We start from the raw sequence: 19,942 nt of genomic DNA, 5'->3' as shown, positions 1-19,942 counted from the left end.
AGAATGCTATAATGAGAGAAGTACCATAGCATCTGAGGAAATACTTAGCAGACACATCTGAATGAGTTTTTCATTATAGTTTTTTTTTTCTGTTTCTATTTGTTTCTCACTAATTTTCGTTTTCATAGATCAGTAAACATTTATCTAAAAGAAGTATCTGAATATGACTTTCAGAATTATAGAGACAAACATTACAGTCTTCTTTAACATTAAAAAAATACTTATTTTAGAAGGAAATATTTTTACTTATTCACCCAAACACTCAGGGATATTAAACTGAGTTGTTTAGCTGGTTTGGACTTTTTTTTTGTACCAGTGATCTAACTTGGAACCTTGTACTTTCAAGGCAGGCAGCAGAACCACTGAGCCAAATCCCCAGCTCTTGGTTTGGACTTTTTATTTTATTTTATTTTATTTTATTTTATTTTATTTTATTTTATTTTATTTTTTGGTATTGGGGATCAAACTCAGGTCCTTGTGGTTGCAAGGCAGGCGGTGGCAGAACCACTGAACTAAATCCCCGGCCAGGTTTGGACTTTTTTAAACTACTGTGCATGCTGTTGAGCTGGAACCCTGAAGAGGAAATACATGATGTCATGAGTTTTGACCTCTACATGACTTTATTAACACATTTGTTGTATAGAGTTAAATTTACTGGATGCCTGTGCCAGAACTCAGACTATAAAAATAATTTAAGATTATGAAAATTTGTCTTAAGTGAAGGGTAATGGAAAAGGGAAACACCAATCCTTTGGTCCCTTGGCTTACTTTTAAAAATTCTGCATGTGGATAAATCTATGCCACTGTGTTCTGATAGAAGAAGCACTGAGTTAGACGTTGGTGCAGGTGACTTTTCCCGTGGCTCCCAGTAGTCCTGGTGTGAGTGAATCTGGTTGGAAACCACCCTTGATGCCCCACCATTTGGTTGGTGAAAGATGAACTATATTTTAGCTTCACTCACTTCCTAAGTCATCTGCCCTCCTGCCCTTGTGCCCTTTGTAACCGATAGAAGCCTTAGGTTTTATTCTAATGTTTGCCTCAGACTCTTGAGCAAAATAGTTTTTACCTCCCTGGGCCTTCATTTCCTAATTTAATAATGTTAATACCTAATTATTACCTAAATGTCAGAAGCCTGAGACTTTTCTTGCCTTTCTTCTACTTGGCCATTTCTAAAATTTCATAAAAATTCTTTTCTTTCTTGAAATCTATGTACTGTTTCCTTCTAATACTCCCTATGTCTTTTGTTGGTTTCAATTGCAAAGGACTGTGTGTACTACACTTCTTTAGCTTGAAGTGATAACATGGCTCAGGATATGTTGTTTGACCTTCTCTTCTACTCAGCCTGTACCTTCTCCCTGGACATTTTCATCTATTCCAAATTTTTCTTTGTTTACTATTCTAGTTATATTATCTTAGATCTATATTTTTGTACTTAGATGCTCTACAAGCACTTCAAGTTCAACATACCCAAAATCCAACTCATGATTTACCCTTGAACTCATGAATTTCCTCTGGCAAGGCCATCTCTGTCCTCCCCTCTGGCATCATTTCCTTTGGCATGAAGAACTTTCCTTAACATTTCTTTTAGTGGAAATCTGGTGGCAATAAATTGTCTTTGTTTTCCTTTATCAGGAAATGTCCTTATATCTTTGTGAGGGATGTTTTTGTTGCATATAAAATTCTTACTGAGTGTGGTGGTACCTGCCTGTAATCCCAGCTACTCAGGAGGCTAAAACGGGAAGGTCGCTAGTTTGAAGTCAGGCTGGTCAGCTTAGTGAGAACCTGTTTAAAAAATAAAACAAAAAAGTTAGAGATGTCTCTTAGTGGTAAAGCACTTGCCTACCTTGCACAAGGTCCTGAATTCAATCCCTGATACTGCCAACAACAACAAAGAAATCTTAATTGGCAGCTTTTGTCCTTTCATAACTTGATGTGTTCCATTGTCTTCCATTGTTTCAGCTGAAACATTTCTCTGTGTATAATGTCTTCTTTTTCCTGGCTATATTCAGGAACTTTGACTTTCAGCAGTTTGACTGTGATGTATCTAGTCATGCATGGTTCCTCCAAACTCTGGGGCTTACTCAACATTTTGGATTTGTAAATTGTTGTTTCACTGAATTGGTAAGTTTTTGCTATTCTTTTAATAATTTTGTCTGCCTGGTTCATTCATATTCTCTCTTGTTCTCTACTCTCTTCTCTCCTCTTGCTTCCTGTCTTCTTTCCTTCCTCCTGCACTTCTGGGACTCCAATTGCTCATTTACATGGCCTTTTGAAATTGTCCCATGAATCTTTGAGATTTAAAAATTTTTTTCAATTTTCTTAAATTTGAACTATAAATAACATCTGGTCTTAGTCTGCTTTCTGTAGCTGTAACAAAATCTATGAGACAGAATAATTTAAAGAGTAGGGATTCATTTAGCCCATTGTCCTGGAAGCTGGGTGAACCAAGGGCCCAACTCTGGCGTCTGGTGAAGGCCTTCTTGCTGCATCATAGTATGTCAGAGGGAATTGCACAGAGAGCTCACTTTCATGGCAAAACCACCGCCAAGATGACCCATTAATCTACTCATGACGCAATCCCCCTCCTAAAGGCCCTACCTCCCAACACTACCAAGGCAATTATCAAATTCCATCATGAGTTTTGGAGTGGACAAACCATATTCAGACCATTCCATGTACCATTAAATTTGCCTATTTTCAGTGCTTTTTAGTTTATTCAGAGTTGTGCAACAACTCATTGCAGTCTACATTTAGCACATTTTCATCAGCCTGAAAGGAAACTAACTTAGCAGTTCTTTACACCCACAACTTCATTAGCCATATATAACCACTTTACTATTTCTGTTTTTATAGATTTGTCTATTCTTCACCTTATATATAAATGACAAGATACAGTATGTAGTTTTCTGTAACTAGCTTTTTTTTAACTTAGCACAATGCAAAGTGCTTGCTTTCTCTGCTTCAAATTGAGTGATTTCAATGGATCTCTTTAGTGACTTTCTGTGATCTCTCCACTATTCTTTTATTTTCTCCACTCTGTTCTTAAACTTATCTAGTGCATCTTTTGCTATTTTGGTTATTGTTATTCAGTTCTAAGATTTGTTTTTATAAATTCTGTTTCTGCTGAGATTTACTGCCTTTTCCTTAATTACAAGTGTATATTATATACTTTATATAATCTCATAAATCAACATCTGAGTTGCCTTAGAATTGGCTTCCATTGGTTTCTTTCCCCTTGAGAGCAACCTCTTTTCCTGGCTTTTTATATGTCAAGGGCATTGTGAATGGCATGTTGGATGTTAGACTCTGGATTCTGTTATATTGCTTAGGGAAGAGTTATTGTTTCTGTATTACCAGTCAGATCATTTAGACTCAAATTGCAGACTCACACCTGCAGTAAGGCAATGGATCATATATACCATTTCAGTTTTTTAGTTTAAACCTCAGTCCATTTTCTTCACCTATGGCTCAGGGGTCAATTAAAGACTTGCACTGAGTTTAAACACAGAATTAAGTGTTCTCTTTCTCCAGCTCTCTCACTCTGGGAGCTCTTGTTGCTCCCACTTCCTTTTCCTGATTCCTCAGGCTTGAAGGATGATAGGTTTTTTTATGGGTATTTTAGCTGCCTGGTCCTAGTGCTACAACTGTGGCTGCTCTCAAGGTAAAACCAAAAAACACCAGTAGCTCACCCTAGGCCAATTTCTTACTTTAGTTGTTGACTTTCCCTCCAAATTTGTATTGTCTTAGTATAAAAATACTGAAATACATATGAAATTTGTGAAAGAGGTTGTCTCTGGGAATGGAAGGAGGGCAAGGGATTGAAGAATGGAATATAGGAGGGCCGGGGATGTAGCTCAGTGTTACTGCACCTGCCTGGCAAGCTTAAGGTCCTGAGTTGAATCCCTGGTACAGGAAAAAAAAAATGTAAAAGAATGGAATACAGGAAAACAATTTATTTTTGATGCTTTACTCTTTAAAATGAAGTATAAAAGAGGGCCAGGGATTTGTCTCAGTGGTTCCGCTGCCTGACTTGCAAGCACAAGGGCCTGAGTTAGATCCCTGGTACCACCAAAAAAAAAAAAAAAGTATAAAAGAAACTCTGCTTCCTGTATGGAAGAGTGAGCATTTAGCAAACTGCCAATATTTGCTGTAAATTGGACAGAGTAACCAAAAACAACTACCTGAGGGCTCTGTGGGGACTGAAAAAAATGAAAGGTGTGACAGGTGGGCTCTGGAGTTACATTGCCAAGAGTAAATTTACAACATACTTATCTTCTCTGAGCTTTATTAAGTATTTTATTTAATTTTGAGAAATTTTACAGTGAAAGATTATTATCTGAAGTTATTATCTATAGTGGATTAACTAATAATGGTCAACTTGGAACACCCAGCTAAACTAAGTCAGTGTGGTTCTTTCTGGGTGTGGAAGACCCTCCAGAGAATGTTTGCCAAGGGCATAAAAGGAGGACTGGAGGGGAAGATTTACGATTAATTTTCCTGGAGAAGCTTGCTGAGGCTGGTTTTCCTGATGTGAATGCAGCTGTTCTCGTCAGGGGAGCTAGGGTCCTTGCTCTCGCTGGGGATGGCTGCTGTTTTTTTCAGGAGAGCTGTGGTCTTTTGCCTTAAGCATCGCTTCCTGGCTCCAGGGCAGATCCCTCAGCCTGGTGGCACAGAATATCACCCCACCTCCAGCACAGACTCTCTAGCTTCCATCACTGGCCTTTGGACCTTCCAGGTGCAGATCCTTGATACAGTCTTGCATGAGGCATTGCCGTGGGCTCAGGGCCTCTGGCTGGACTCGTGGGTGAAATTGATGTGGGATCCAGGTCCTCAGCTGGATTCGTTAGGTCTCCAGAAGGTGGACGTATCTCTTGCATTCCTCTATGTTTGACTTTTTGGGTGAATATTATAATCCTGTAAATTACATGTCCTAGATTAAATTTCCTTTGCAAATCCTGACTACAACATTGTCTAAAGAAAATCTATATAGAGGGATCTTGAGCTCTTTGTAACCCTTTCCATCAAGTTGCTCCTTGTATTTGTGGTTGAACGATATAAATTTGTTTAATCAGACCTGAGTTCTGATTAAAAAATTTTATCACCAGTGCCAAATTCAGTACCCAGCGCAAAATAGATACTCTAGAAATTAAATTGAAATATGTCATTTGACTGATTAACCTTACTAGACTATTCAACTGTTCATTTCTCCACAGCTGTGTTCTGTACAGGTGGAAGAGATGGCAACATTATGGTCTGGGATACCAGATGCAACAAAAAAGGTAACCTAGTTATATTTTAATTTTGACAGAAGTGTGATCCCGTACTTAATTTTGAATGAAGATGTTACTGTTTTCATCTGATCACCACCAGAGGGCCCATGTGCTCTTAAACCCCCATTTCTGCTCACTGTTCAATTTTCAGTATACCAGTGATTATTGCAAGCACTATTGCATTCATGTATTTACCCCATAATGTCTTCTGGATTATAATGCCATCTGCCTAAATTATTGATAGGCTAAATTATTAATGCGTAAGTTCACTGAGTAAATGTCTTTAAATTGTCTTTTTAGCTTTAAAGAATGAGAATGAATTAAATATAAATTTATTTTCCATTAAGCAGATGATCATTGACCTGTTTATTTTAAATTATTGATGGGTTTTTAAAAGATGTTAATGAGCTTTATTTTGTAGAGCAGTTCTAGGTTTACAGCAAAATTGAGCAGGAGGTAGAATTTCCACATATCCCCAGCCCTAAATGCACACAGCCTCCCCTACCATGTCCTCCCAAGTGGTACATTTATTGCAACTGAGGATGGACCTACATCAGCACATCGTTGTAACCTGAAATCCATAGTAGACATTAAGCTTCTTTCTTGGTGACATACATTCACTGGGTATCACCAAACGTATGGTGACATGTCTGCCATCATCATATCGTAGAGAATAGTTCACCACCCTAGGAAACTGTGCTCTGCTGTTCATCACTACCTCCCCTCCCCTCTTAAGTGCTGGCAACCACTGATCTTTTCCCATGTCTCTAGTTTTGCCTTTTCCAAAATGTCTTATAGATGGGAACCAGAATATATAGTGTTTTCAGATTGCCTTCTTTTACTTAATAATATGCATTTAAGCTGCCTTTGAGGCTTTATGGCTTTATCAACCTTGCTTCTTTTTAGTGTTGAATACTTTTCTGTTTGTATATGCCGTTACTGACTTATCCATTCATCTGCTGAAGGAGATAGTGTTGGCCATTATGAATAAAGCTAATTGTAAGTGTGTGTGTGTGTGTGTGTGTGTGTGTGTGTGTGTGTGTGTGTGTTCTTCATTTTTATACATCATAATCTCACCACCAGAGAGATGGTGCAGCTGGCTGTGCTGGTTTCCAGTTTCACTAATCTGGTCAAAGATACTTCTTTTTTTTTTTTGGTACCAGGGATCAAACTCGGGACCTTGTACTTGCAAAGCAGGCAGCAGAACCACTGAGCTAAATCCCCGGTCCTAAAGTTACATCATCTTGAGGTTATATGTACAGATGTTACACTCACCGTGATATTAAAAAAAAAAAAAAAATCAGTTTCCTGGGAATATCTTTCAGATGGATTTTATAGGCAAGTGAACCAAATCAGTGGAGCTCATAATACCTCAGACAAGCAAACCCCTTCAAAGCCCAAGAAGAAACAGAATTCCAAAGGGCTCGCTCCTTCTGTGGTAAGTAAGATTTTAGAGGTGCATCTATGTCTATAGGCCTTAACGGCGTAGAATATCATCTGAGGGCATAGATGGGCGCTGTGGATTAGGTGAATGAGAATCTTCATTTCCTTTTGTTATCAGTGGCTTATTATTCAATACCTACAGAAATTGTTCTTAAACTGCAGTGTTATCTGTGGGACATGCTAAAAATTCAGCTTTTGGACAGGAGATCTCCAAACATAACCTGTAATACAATGTGCTTCAGTAGAAGTGGGAAGATAGTTTGAAGAACTATTGTATTAAAGAACTATTATGTTAAAGAACTGTTATATTAAATACAATGATAGTTTTTCAGTATGGAAAAATATCCCTATTGATTTCATGATGTAAACTATAGTAAAGATGGGAATTTTTTGTATATTTTTTAACATGTAGCGAAATATTCTTTAATATTTTGAGAAATGCTTTGGTAGAACATAGAGCCAGCGCTACCTTAGTCAAAGTTCAAACTGCATAATAAATCTCTTCAGGAAAAAAAAAAGTATTGCCATTGATCTCACTTTTCGTGTTTTTGTCATATTCTTGGTTTGTAGGGTCCAAGTAAATGTTCTGGGGAAAGTTGAGTACTAAAGCATTAGGCCTGAAAATTTCATACTGTTTATGAGTTCTGAGTAATCAACTCGGGCATGAATGGAAACAGACAATGGTCTATACAGATCAGATAAAGTTACACTGCATGACCTCTCAGACATTTCGATTCTGAGCCAAGAGAACTTGTTGTATAGTAGCAATTAGGAGGTCAAACTCCCCTGAGCCCCTCTCACTTTTTCAGAGCATGTGATCCTTCATCCATAATTCTCTAGATGCTCCAGTATGATAATCTGGGTAGGAAGCAATATTTTATAGATGAAACAGGCACAGAAAAGTTAAATGAGTTTCCTGCGGATACACAGTTTATCAGTACGGCTGAGACGGAGAAAAATCAGTGAGTTCAAGGAATTGAGATCTTTCGGTCTCCAGTTTGCTTTTGGGGAGTACAAGCTAAAGTGTTAATGCTGCCTGCCATGACTTAAGAATGCTGAGACTGTTTGCTTGCTAGCATATGTATCTAGGGCTGTTGGAAAAAAGATTTAGTCTGACAGTGTGGGCGAGGAAGCCATTTTCTTAGCACTTTGGTCTCTACATGGTGAAGATAGTACCCTAAGCAAAATTTCCTTCTTGTTCTGTCTTGCACTATTAGGATTTCCAGCAGAGCGTTACTGTGGTCCTTTTTCAAGATGAGAATACATTAGTTTCAGCAGGAGCTGTGGATGGGTAAGAGACTTTATTTCCTGGTTCTTTTGATGACGTGCTAGGAAGTTACCTAGTCCCATTGTAATTGAACGTGTACGCTTCTAACTTTTGACTAAGTGAATACCCTGGTTGAAAAACTATAGATCATACTGGAAAATATCTAGTTGGAACTCTTGCTCATATAATCAAGTGAGATAATACATGTGTCACAGCTGACACATTGTCCCCGAGGAACAGTGTTGGCTGCTGCTGCTGTAGAGAAGAAGCGATGTGGCAGCTTGCTTGCCTTATGCAATACAACTTAGTCACTGATTCTTGTTTGGAGGAGTAAACTTTGTTATTTTGGATTGTATCTTTTCACACGTGTGAATATCTTTCAAACAAGAGGCCTGACTTGGGGCATGTACCTGGCATTTCTGAGAGTAATCCAGATTTATCTTAAGGCTCAAATACCTTCACATACTTGCCATTATGACTGATCTGGTTTGTTTGTTTTTTGGTACTGGGGATTGTACTACGGACCTTGTGCTTGTGAGGCAGGCAGCGGAGCCACTGAGTTAAATCCCCAGTCCATGACTGATCTGGATTTTTGGCTTCCAAATAAGTCTGTGATCGTGTTCATTGGTTATTTTATAAAAAATAAATTCTTCATGTATGGGAACTTTTTAAATCTCTTTTTGTTTAAGGACTCCTGTAGACATGTTCCTGCCAGCTTGAACCACCGGTGGTACATGCACGACTCCCATTGGGCAGCTTGCATACCTGATGGGTTGCTTTGTCCCTTCCTCCCAGCAGCAAGACACAAATTCTGTCCCTATCATGAAAGGGTTAAAGCATCTTTGCCCATTTTATCTCCAAATGCATCACTGCCTTCACAATTTTTAATATATAAAGATGATGGCTAGCCGGGCATGATGGCACACACCTGTAATCCCAGCACTTGGGAGGCTGAGGCAGGAGGATCCCTGTGAATTCAAGACCAGCCTAGGCTACATAGTGAGTTCCACGTCAGTCTCAACAAACCAAAAAAAATAGATACTTTTACCCTTCTGTGAACCAAATTCTTGTCAAGAATGATTACCTGAGAGCTATTAGTTGCGCTTGTGAAAGCTTGCTCCATTTGATTCCAAGACACTGCCATTTTTTACCAAACTCATGTTTTCAGACAAAATGCACACTAGAAGTAGGGGATTAAGATATTTACCACAACAAATTAAATGAGAAAATATTTACCTGTTTCACAGGAAAATTTGTTTAAACTATATTACTGAAGGAGTTATGTATAGATACAACCATAGGAACAGAGCTTGCTACTTAATGATGTCAAAGGATATATGCAGAATATTAAAGATTTAGGAAGTGCTTTTCTAAAACAATGGAACAGTGACTATCAGCGTCCAGCTTCATCTTGCTTTTCCGCTCCCTTGAAGCTGACTCCCGTAACCCTTCACTGGGTCAAATCACATCTGTTTCCGTTTTGTCAGAATTATAAGCCTGACACTAGAAACAGTGGTATAAAATAGTTCAGTTTCCCAATGAGGTGTCCTTACTGTACCTGGTAAAAGTGCCAGAAGAGTTAGATTAAGTCATTTCACATTTGATGTAGGTAAATTTGTTTGGGGTGGGAGAAAGTCTACCAAGTAACTATTTGTTTTGGTTTTTAGGATAATCAAAATATGGGATTTACGCAAGAATTATACTGCTTATCGGCAAGAACCCGTAGCATCCAAGTGTTTCTTGTACCCAGGGAGTAGCACTCGAAAACTAGGTAAGCCTTTGAATAGACTGGCACTTTATGGAGATGTGAATTTCTGTTTAAAATAATTGGAAAAAAAATTTTTTTTTTATTAGGGTAGTGTCAGAATATAGACCAGAGGAACTATCATATGTGTTATCCTTTAAACTTCAAAAGAGAAAAACTAAAGATATTTTTAATTTGAATATATTTTGAAGACAAAAATTCTGGTATCTCGGTCTGACAGTCTTGTGTGATGATCTATTTTTGCCTCTGCATTTTAGCCCCAGGTCTGTTCTTCGCCATCAGGACATGATAACTTATATTTCCTTTTCCCAGGATACTCCAGTCTGATTTTGGATTCTACTGGCTCTACTTTATTTGCTAATTGCACAGATGATAACATCTACATGTTCAATATGACTGGATTAAAGGCCTCTCCAGGTAAGTATTAGTGATTCGTATTCTCCTAGTAGGAAACTAATAGGGCTTTTTTGTTAATGATGATTTAATTTTTTAAAAACAAAACTTGCTAAGCCATTTGAGGACTTCATTGTCTTTAATTAGTTCCAGTGATGTTTTCATCAGGGTACTTCCCTTGCAACCATTTTACTAGTAACCAGTCCTGCTCCATCTGCTGACTTGATTTCATTTTAATAGTGACTCTCCCAGAATCATTCCCTTTGGATTGTATGTAGAATTAACACCATGTGTAAGCTTTCAGGATAAAAGAGCTATTCTGCTCAACTTTTGTCCTCTTTTAGGCTATTAGTTAGAGAGCTGGGGCTATAGTTCAATGGTAGGGTGCTTTGCTAACATGCGTGAGGCCCTAGGTTCGATCCCAGCACCACACACACATACACACACACGGCGGGGGCTGACTTTTTCAGACTTCCTCCCCAAATAATTCCATCTTCCCCTCAGCCTTTTCTTTAATGATGGATAGTAGCCATTTTATCTTTCATTTTTTTTTCTCAATGCCACCTTTCCTTTTATCCTAAAGAATATAAACATAGAATCTGATACTTTTATTTAATAAACAAATGACGTTTAATAAAAGTAAATAATATTTTAAAAGATAAACCCAGGTTTCTTGAGCATGCTTTAAGAAGGTTGTGTTATTTTTTAAAATAGTAATGACTTCAGGAAGCTGCGTATTAGTGTCCTCATTCCTCCTCAGGTCTTGCTGTCAAATGTCAAAGATTTTCCCTTGCAATCTCATTAGGACTTCAGTATCTATGGCAGTAGCATTGCTGGCACTTCCAGGGCCTGATGTTTTTGAAACAAGAGCAAGAGTATTTGGAAAAGGGAAGAGGTTTTGTAATTTTTTTTTTTATTGTTTTCCTTAAAGAAACCAACTTGAACAGCTGCTCATTTCGTTAATCATATAAAATAGACTTTTCAAATTTTTTCCTTAAAAGATAAATCCTAGCTGGCCATGGTGGCTGACACTCACCTGTAATTCCAGAACTCAGGAGGCTGAGACAGGATTGCCATGAGTTCAAGGCCTGCCTGACCTATATAGAAAAGGCCCTTTCTTTTTTGTTTTGAGACAGTAAGAAACCAACTTGAACAGCTGCTCATTTCGTTAATCATATAAAATAGACTTTTCAAATTTTTTCCTTAAAAGATAAATCCTAGCTGGCCATGGTGGCTGACACTCACCTGTAATTCCAGAACTCAGGAGGCTGAGACAGGATTGCCATGAGTTCAAGGCCTGCCTGACCTATATAGAAAAGGCCCTTTCTTTTTTGTTTTTTGAGACAGGGTCTCACTCTGTAGTTGAGACTGACCTGGAACTCACTATGTAGCCTAGTCTGGTCTTGAACTCAGCGATCCTCCTGACTCAGCCTCCTGAGTGCTGGGATTACAGCCACCACGCCTGGCCTTTTTTCTTGTTGTTTTCTTTTAAAAGGCCCTGTCTTAAACTCTCCCCTACCAAAATAAATAAATAAATAAATAAAGCCTAATCCTGATTGTAATAGCAGATGTACATGAATTCTTTTTTCTTAATTTTTTTTTTAATTTTTTTTAAGCATTCTTTTCTATTTTTCCTACAGTATGGCACTGAAAGAACCCCTTATTTAGGTTGTGCGTCTGCCATCACTTTGCTGCTTACTTAGTAACTTTTTGTCCTAAAATTTTGCTGTCAAAGATAAATGGATAGATTAATTTGTTCCTTAGAATTTGAATGATGGCAGGGATGGGGTGTGTGATATGTGATGTGTGGTCATTATTTGATTTTTTTGAAGACTTTAGAAAGTTCCTGGACTCAATTACCATATTTTATTCACAGTTTTATACTAAGTGATATTCCTAAGGATGACTCTTAAAGCAGTTTTAAGAGCCAGATCATAAAAGAAGGTAAATTAAGGGCACCATATTTGGCTCAATGGTTCTCCTGCCTGCCTTGCAAGCACAAAGGCTGAAGTTTGATCCCTGGTACCGCAAAAAAAAATTTTAGAAAGAGTAAATTGAGCCAATTAGGTTTCAGAAAAATTCTTAGCAAGACTGAAACATTTATAATGTATTTCTTTTTTTTTTTTTTTTTTGGTTTTTGAGACAGGGCCTCACTATGTAGTTGAGACTGACCTCGAACTCACTACATAGCCCAGGCTGGTCTCAAACTCACATCGATCCTCCTGCCTCAGCCTTCCAAGTGCTGGGATTACAGGCGTGTGTCACCACGCCTGGCTTATAACGAATTTCATACTGGTCTTATTTTATGAAAAAATAAAACAAAATTTCATAACCAAATAAGAGAATAACAATAGCTATTATACTGTATATCATTATCTTCAAAGTGGTTACTTACACTACCAGACATAAACCAAAAATTCTTTAAAAAAAAGAACCATGTAACATAAAAATTTCTTTTCAACAAATGTTATTTATTTTCAAGTCTTTTATCAAGTTACCATAACAGATTAACAGCTAGACTAACAGACAATAAAACATTAGAGCAGCCTTTTTTTAGACCAGCAGAGGGCAATACTTAGAGGTTTTGTGAGAAATTCAGCCTATAGTTTTCCATGTATAGTTGCATAGTTGCAGAAGATGAACAGTTTGGAAGCAGTGTTCACAATAAAGGAGCCTCTTTATTTTGCAGGGATTTATCTATTACAGCAAGTTTACAATACATGTGTTTGAGTTGATTAATATTCTGCTTAACTTTCATAGTAAAAATGTCTTGATGTGGATGGGAGTATTCAGTTTGCAGACTTTAAACCTGTAAATACAAAATTCTTTTCCATTTAGTGTAGAAAAAAGAAAGAATTTCTGTGAGCACTTATGGAAAGCTAAGTCCCTTACAAGTACTTCTCTCCCTCTGTTAAAAGTAGTATGATTTTCCCCCCTGCCTAAATTTATCGTTAAGTTCTCCAGTAAATGAAATTTTCTCTTACATTTCTTAAAAGTTTTCTGGTGCCAAAGGCCTTAGGTTTTGTCTTCCTTAGGAGAAAAAAAAAAAAAAAAAAAAAAAAAAAAAAACTTGTCAGGAGTGTATTGGGCTAGGGCTGGGGATTTAGCTCCGTGGTGCTGCCGCCTGACTTGCAAGTGCAAGGTCCTAAGCTCTAGCCACAGTACAAAAGAAAAAATTTGTAGGGCCAGGAATTTAGCTCAGTAGTTTTGGCGCCTGCCTCGCAAGCGCACGGACCAAGTTTGATCCCTGGTACCCACCCCGCAAAAAGTTGCATTTAAGAGCGTATTGGGCTAGATGTGGTAATTTGTATAGTGAGAAGGCAAACCTTCCCCTGTGCCTCACTTGGGAACAGACTTTCTCTGCTAGCTGCTTTACCATTCAACCTATTGGCAGTAAGGTTTACCTCCCAGGTAAGCTTTCAGTTTAGTCAGAATTCACATGATCTTTTTCATTGATGGTTACCTATTCATGGAACAAATACTTGGATTTACTGTGTTCAAAACATTATAAAATCTAGAGAGGAAGACCAAGACATGAAATGTATCCTAAAGAGGCTTGAGGTCTCTGAGACGAAAGACCAAAGGATAATGCAGTGGAAAAAACCCTACCCTGGGGTAGAGAGAGAGTTTCATCTTCGTTTTCCTACAGGATTGGCATTGCCTACGTTCTTTACCCTAAGAATGTTTTTCATCACGTGGCATCACCAGATCTGTAGTTTGTTTAGTCCAACTTCATGAGGGTAGGTCTAAAATAAAGACTTATTTTAGGGTTTCCCTTTTTTGGCTAATGTCCAATTCCATTACCTGATGAGTAAAGCTATCTTTACCATGTGCTTCAGTAGTCAATACAGTGATGAAACTTGTTGGGAGATTTTATGTATATATATATATGTATATATATATGTACACACACATTAACATACACACATAAACGATGCACATGCACACAGTGTCTATATTTATTTGAACACTGGAAATAACAAGAACTAAGTAATCTCATTTTTCTCTTCTGACAGTGGCTGTCTTCAGTGGACACCAGAACTCTACTTTTTATGTAAAATCAAGTCTTAGTCCAGATGACCAGTTTTTACTCAGTGGTTCAAGTGATGAAGCTGCCTACATCTGGAAGGTAGGTTGTCAGCTTCCCTTACAAATAAGCTGTTTGTTCAATATGAGGTAAATTTAATGTGAACACATACCATTAACTTTTTCTGCATCAGATATTTGTTAAAAGTTGCTTCTCACCTCAATATAGCTGAAACCTTGCTATCAAAGAACATAGGTACTTTTATTGTGACCAAGGTTTATCAGAAGTCGATAGTCTGTATCCTCCACTTCATAGATTATCAAGGAATTGGAATGAGAAGGGTCGTGAGGGGCCAGGATGCAGCTCAGTGGTGCAGGGCTTGCTTGATGTACGTGTAGCGTTCAATTGAGTCCTATGCAGCCTTTCTGCTCCGTGCTTTCAACTCTTCAAAGTAAAATACTTTGGTTCTCCAGATCTTGCACTTGAATCACCCATAGAACCTTGCATGAAACAGTCACTGGAATATTTGTATACTAATTATATTCTTTATTCTCTCAACAAGTAGCCATCCTTCAGGCTCTTAAAATAGATGTGGCTGCTTTAATTTTACGTGTGTGTTTGTGTGTATACATATATACACACACACACACATATTAGTATTATTAAACAGGTTTTTTTATATGACTACTATAAACTAAGAAATTTAAAGTTATCCATTTGAAGTCATGGGGGAATTATTAAAAAGTGACTTCAGGGACCAGGGATTTAGTTCAGTGGCATTGCACCTGCCTCACAAGCACAAGGTCCTGAGTTTGAGTACCAAAAATTTTTTTAAAAAGTGAGTTCAATATATCCACAGTTGCAAAAATGTAACACTACGTTTTTGACAACTTTTAATAACAAAATCTGCCGGGTGTGGTGGCGCATGGCTGTAATGTAATCCCAGCACTCGGGAGGCTGAGGCAGGAGGATCGCTGTGAGTTCAAGACCAGCATGGTCTACATAGTGAGTTCCAGGGTGGTCTCAACTACATAGTGAGACCCTGTCTCAGACCCCCCCCAAAAAAATACTAAATGGTCACAAGGTGGAGATATTGTTCTACCCAAGATACTTTTATAGTGAGCCTGCTACTTTCCACAATGCATTCCTTTATTTATTGTATTTTAAATGAAATGATACTTACAAAGTATACACTAGAGACTCTTTCTTATGAAAATAGTTTTTACCTAGTTTCCTCTCTATAAAATTCTTGAGCTTTATACTTTATAGTATACTGGTACTAATCAGTATCGCTAGTACTTGCCTCAGCCTCCCAAGTGCTGGGATTACAGGCATGCGCCACCACGCCTGGCAGGTCTGTATCTTTTGAAGTTTATTCTTAAAAGAAAAAAAGTAGCTCAAATTTCATACCAAAAGTCATAATAAAAATTATGCAAAAATACCTATGTACCAGTCATTCTTTTAAAACATTTTAGATAAGTTTATAAATTATGCATACTACACATAATTATCTATGTAATTATATGTGTGTGTACATATTTCTTTAAAAATAGTTTTCTTTCCATTTCTTAAAATTCCTTCAACTCTCTTCTTAACACAAGGAACTTTTAAAATTTTTGTTTTAGTGAATGAAAGTTAAGAGCATACTTTTCCCTTTAAAGACACACGTGAAAGATAGTTGGCTGCTGTTTCTAACCCATTTTCAGACATCCAGTCAGTGGCCGCCACATACACGGGTGACCCCTTCTGAATTCCTGGGCTTGGTCACATGTTCCTGCTGAATCTCGTGGTTCACACATGATGTTCTTCTCCTTGTCCACACATAACTCCTTGTACAGGCCCTGTTATTTGAGATCCTGGCAAGCTTGCTGCTCCTAAAATTGAATTTGCCTAGTGAAGTGGCTCAGTTTCTCTTTTCCATGATTAAAAAAAAAAAAAAAAAAAAAAGAGTGGGTGATTGTGTAAAGGTAATTCTCTACAATCTGTATATCCAGGTTGGCAGGTGTCTTATAATTCTATGTCTGATAGGTAAGAATTCTTTTCAAGCATTGGAATTTTTCCTTGCCAAGAAAACCCATGGGCACAAGAAAGCAGTAAAAGAAAGGCATTATAAGACAGCAGAGAATGGCGTTTTAATCTTTACTACTATCACAGGGATGGGAGATGTAATAGATTCAGACTCTGATACTGAGGCTTGAGACTAAGAGATTTAACATTCTGCTTTTTAATTTTCCTATCCAGTGACCACCCCCTCTCCTCCCCTGCTTTCCTGGTTTGTTTCTGAACAGCTACTGAATTGAAGTGGTTATAAATAAACTGATTTGGCACAGCCATTCCTCCGCTGACTGCCGAAACATTGAGCCTGACACTTTAGGAAGTGTAAATGATCTCATGGCAGAAATAAGATTAGATTTGGTTTCCAACTGGGCAGAGTAAGGAGATTTTGTGGGGAAAAGTGCTGATCTTTTTGTGTGTGTTTAGATACACAAAATCCTTTATGAACTCTGCAGATTAGAGCCATTTACTTCTAAAGGTACCTTCCTAGTTTTAATTTTGGAATTCCTTACACCTTGGAAGCCTTTATTCTGTAAGAATACTTAGGAAAGGTCAATTTTCTGTGTGTGATTATCCCCAAAAAGTTCGAATGTTAGATGTCTCTTGGACTTGTTAGTCTCTTTCCAACTAAAAGGAAAGGAAGGCTTTTAAAAAATACAATCATATAATAATTTTTAAAATATCAAAGTGAATTCTTATTGTATTAGGTTCACCATTTAAATTATTTTAAAGTATCCAATTCAGTAGCTTTTAGTACAGTCAAGAGTTGTGCAACTATTACCACTAATTTCCAAATATTTATCACACCCGAAAGAAACTCCATTCCCTTTAACCGTCACTGTACACACTCCCCTTTTGTCTTATGGATGACCCTATTTTGGATATTTCACACAAGTGGATCACACAATAGGTGACATTTTGTGTCTGACTTCTTTCATCTAGCATGGTGCTATCCAGGTTCAGGCATGTAACATTTTATAGTACTTCATTAATTTGTATGGTTGAATAAAATTCCATTGTATAGCTAGACCACAGTTTGCATTTTATTTTTTTTGGTAGCTAGTATTGAGACCACATTTTGCTTATCCGTATGTCAGTTGATGCTCATTTGAGTTCCTTCTACTTTTTGACTTTATGATTGAAGCTGCTGTGCACATTCTTGTATGAGTTTTTGTTTGAACTTGTTTTCATTTCTCCTTTGGTATATATACCCAAGAGTAGAATTGCCTGGTCACGTGACATTTAAGTCTGTAACTTTTTGAGGAACCTTCCCCCTGCTTTTAATGCTATGTAAACTTCCTGGCTGCTGATATTGAATGAACAAATGCTGGCTTTTACTTTCATCATTATTACCTTATCATATTGTAGAAAATTTTTCCCAAGGTGTCTTTTTTTCCTCTGAAACCTATAAATAGTGTAAAAACCGTGCATACACATTCTGTTGGTGGGTATTCAATTTTCCTGAAATTTATTTAATCCTTTGTGTACACATTTAGATTCATTCTCTCTCTCTCTCTCTCTCTCTGTCTCTCTCTCTCTCTCTCTCTCTCTCTCTCTTTGTTCCCAGGGATTGAATTTAGGACCTTGCACTTGCGAGGCAGGTGTGGTGCCACTGAGCTAAATCCCCAGCGGATTCTCTTAAATATTTTCAGTAGGAAACTAAGGAAGAAGCAGTATGTTGCAATGAAAAACTAGAGGCAGTCAGCAGGGTAAACCAGTGGAAGAGAATAGTGTATCCCTGTGAGGCCTGTTCAGAGAGCATGTGGATTTTCTCCCTTTTGCCTACAAATCTGGGGATGAAACTTAGGGCCTTGCACATGTGAGGCGAGTGCTGTACTACTTCGTTACATCCCCAGCCACTTTTCCTTTCTTTTAACTTCTTGCTACCAGACCCATTTTGTCCTTGGTTAAAGAACTTAATGTACTGGGACCATTCCAAATGTAGCAGGTAGGACAATGTCTGGGATAGTTAGAGGCGATTTTAAAAATCCCTTGTCAAATGTTACCCTAGAAAGAATGACTTACTGTCTCTGGCGTGATACATCTTTGTGGATATAGGAAAGGCTTCCTTTTCTATTAAAGTTTAATTAACCTGGCAAGGCAAATTAAACTTTGCTCTGTCTTCTTTGCCTTTTGAATCTGCATGTGTGCCTTGTAACCCCAGGGAGGAGGAGGAGCAGTAATTGAACTGGATAACCTTATGAATCAGCATCATCTCAATTATAATCTGAGGAATCTCTTAGTTTACTGAGTCCTTCTCACAATTACTCTCTCCAAAGTTGCCTCCACTTTCTCCATACAAATGAGCCATGATTCAGAAGCTCAGCAAAATCAAGAGAAACTCCCAAGCTCCTTGCTTTTCAGAGAACATACCAACAGTAGTTATGTGAGTTTGTGTTCTTTAGCAACTGCTGTCAACTGCATCAGCTATATGATGCTATCAAATGCATAGCATCCAGGGCTAGGAAAGTAAGATTTCTAGTCCAGTGTGTGGTACAGCACAGTGTGACTTCCTTTATGCAAATGTAAAATGAGAGACTCAATTGAAAATTAAATTTCTTTAGATTCACTGAAATAAGATTTTAGCGGCAAAATATTTTTCTACAAAAGCACCACGTAAAATCCAGCTTATAGCCCTTCAAAATGAAGGAATACTACTTTGGGTTTTGGTAAAGGTTATTGGATCTTCCTTTTGTCCCAAGAGAACTGGTTGCATGTTTTAGCCCCCCTCAGGCTTCACAGTTAATTTAGTATTCCTGGAAGTAGCTGACTAGAGAAGGTCTGGAAACATCCAGGCTGTATGAAGGCAAAACTAGCTCACTTGAAGCTCATTCCCTGTCATCTTTGCTTCACCCTTCCAGAAAGCTCACCAGCTAAGGGAAAAGGGACAATGTCCATCTTGAATTTTAGTCAAAAGAGATATATGTAGCTAGGCAGTCTTGATTTGGAATAACAACTATCCTGGGATCTAACCTCATGTTCTTTCTGGACTATTTTCACTGTATTTCCTCAGATTAGGGACGAGTACTCCATTGGAGCTCTCTTTTTCTGAACTGTACTTAAGCCAGTTTAGGTACCTTTGGTAACAACCCTCAAGCTCACTGTGGCACAGTTAGAGAGATTCGGAGCCTCCACCTGGGAGACCTAACACTGCTGTGCTGATTTTTGTACCTTTCTCTGACTGGGCTAGGTCTCTGCACCCTGGCATCCACCTACAGTGCTCCTGGGCCACTCTCAAGAGGTCACATCGGTGTGCTGGTGTCCATCTGACTTCACAAAGGTTTGTGAACAAGTCTGCAATTGTTTAAAAGTAGATCATAGTTGTGTATGTTTTCTCAAGGTTTGAGAGACAGAAACTGTCTTAAAATTCCTTTCATGTATGATATGTTGGGGGGGTTACCTATTGTTCCCATCTAGATTTTTATTTTTTACCTTTAAGATTTAAAAATTGTAGAACTAAAGGAATAAGGATGAATTGGTAGTCATTCCTCCTCTAAGTGTAGAATTAGGTTTTAACTGAAAATTTCATTTTAAGATCTAAGGTGAAAAAGCAATCACAGATTAGAACTATTCTTTTTCACCTTTACATATTATCAGTGTGCATAAAAGATAATGCCGTGACTGTTATTCACAGTCCAATTTGGGTTTTCACGTATGACTAATACAGTGGCTCCAGTGAAGTCTCTTATTTTTTTTGGCACTGGAGATCAAACTCAGGTCCT

General features: G+C 37.9%; 1 protein-coding gene across 2 annotated transcripts in view; it reads left to right on the top strand.

Annotated features, from left to right (window-relative positions):
- Dtl (denticleless E3 ubiquitin protein ligase homolog) overlaps positions 1 to 19,942 on the top strand; it is a 43,173-nt gene that overhangs the window by 8,543 nt on the left and 14,688 nt on the right. For both annotated transcript variants that reach the window (XM_010642570.3, XM_010642569.3), the window contains exons 6-12: positions 5,214 to 5,279; positions 6,596 to 6,708; positions 7,931 to 8,004; positions 9,648 to 9,751; positions 10,058 to 10,162; positions 14,155 to 14,267; positions 19,411 to 19,500. In XM_010642570.3, the coding sequence (XP_010640872.1) occupies positions 5,214 to 5,279; positions 6,596 to 6,708; positions 7,931 to 8,004; positions 9,648 to 9,751; positions 10,058 to 10,162; positions 14,155 to 14,267; positions 19,411 to 19,500 (665 nt within the window). The remainder of the gene's footprint in view (positions 1 to 5,213; positions 5,280 to 6,595; positions 6,709 to 7,930; positions 8,005 to 9,647; positions 9,752 to 10,057; positions 10,163 to 14,154; positions 14,268 to 19,410; positions 19,501 to 19,942) is intronic.

Source organism: Fukomys damarensis, unplaced genomic scaffold, assembly GCF_012274545.1.
Source record: "Fukomys damarensis isolate Sample0158 unplaced genomic scaffold, DMR_v1.0_HiC HiC_scaffold_11, whole genome shotgun sequence".
In the NCBI taxonomy this organism is placed as follows: Eukaryota; Metazoa; Chordata; class Mammalia; order Rodentia; family Bathyergidae; genus Fukomys; species Fukomys damarensis.
This window is presented reverse-complemented; position numbering and strand designations above follow the sequence as displayed.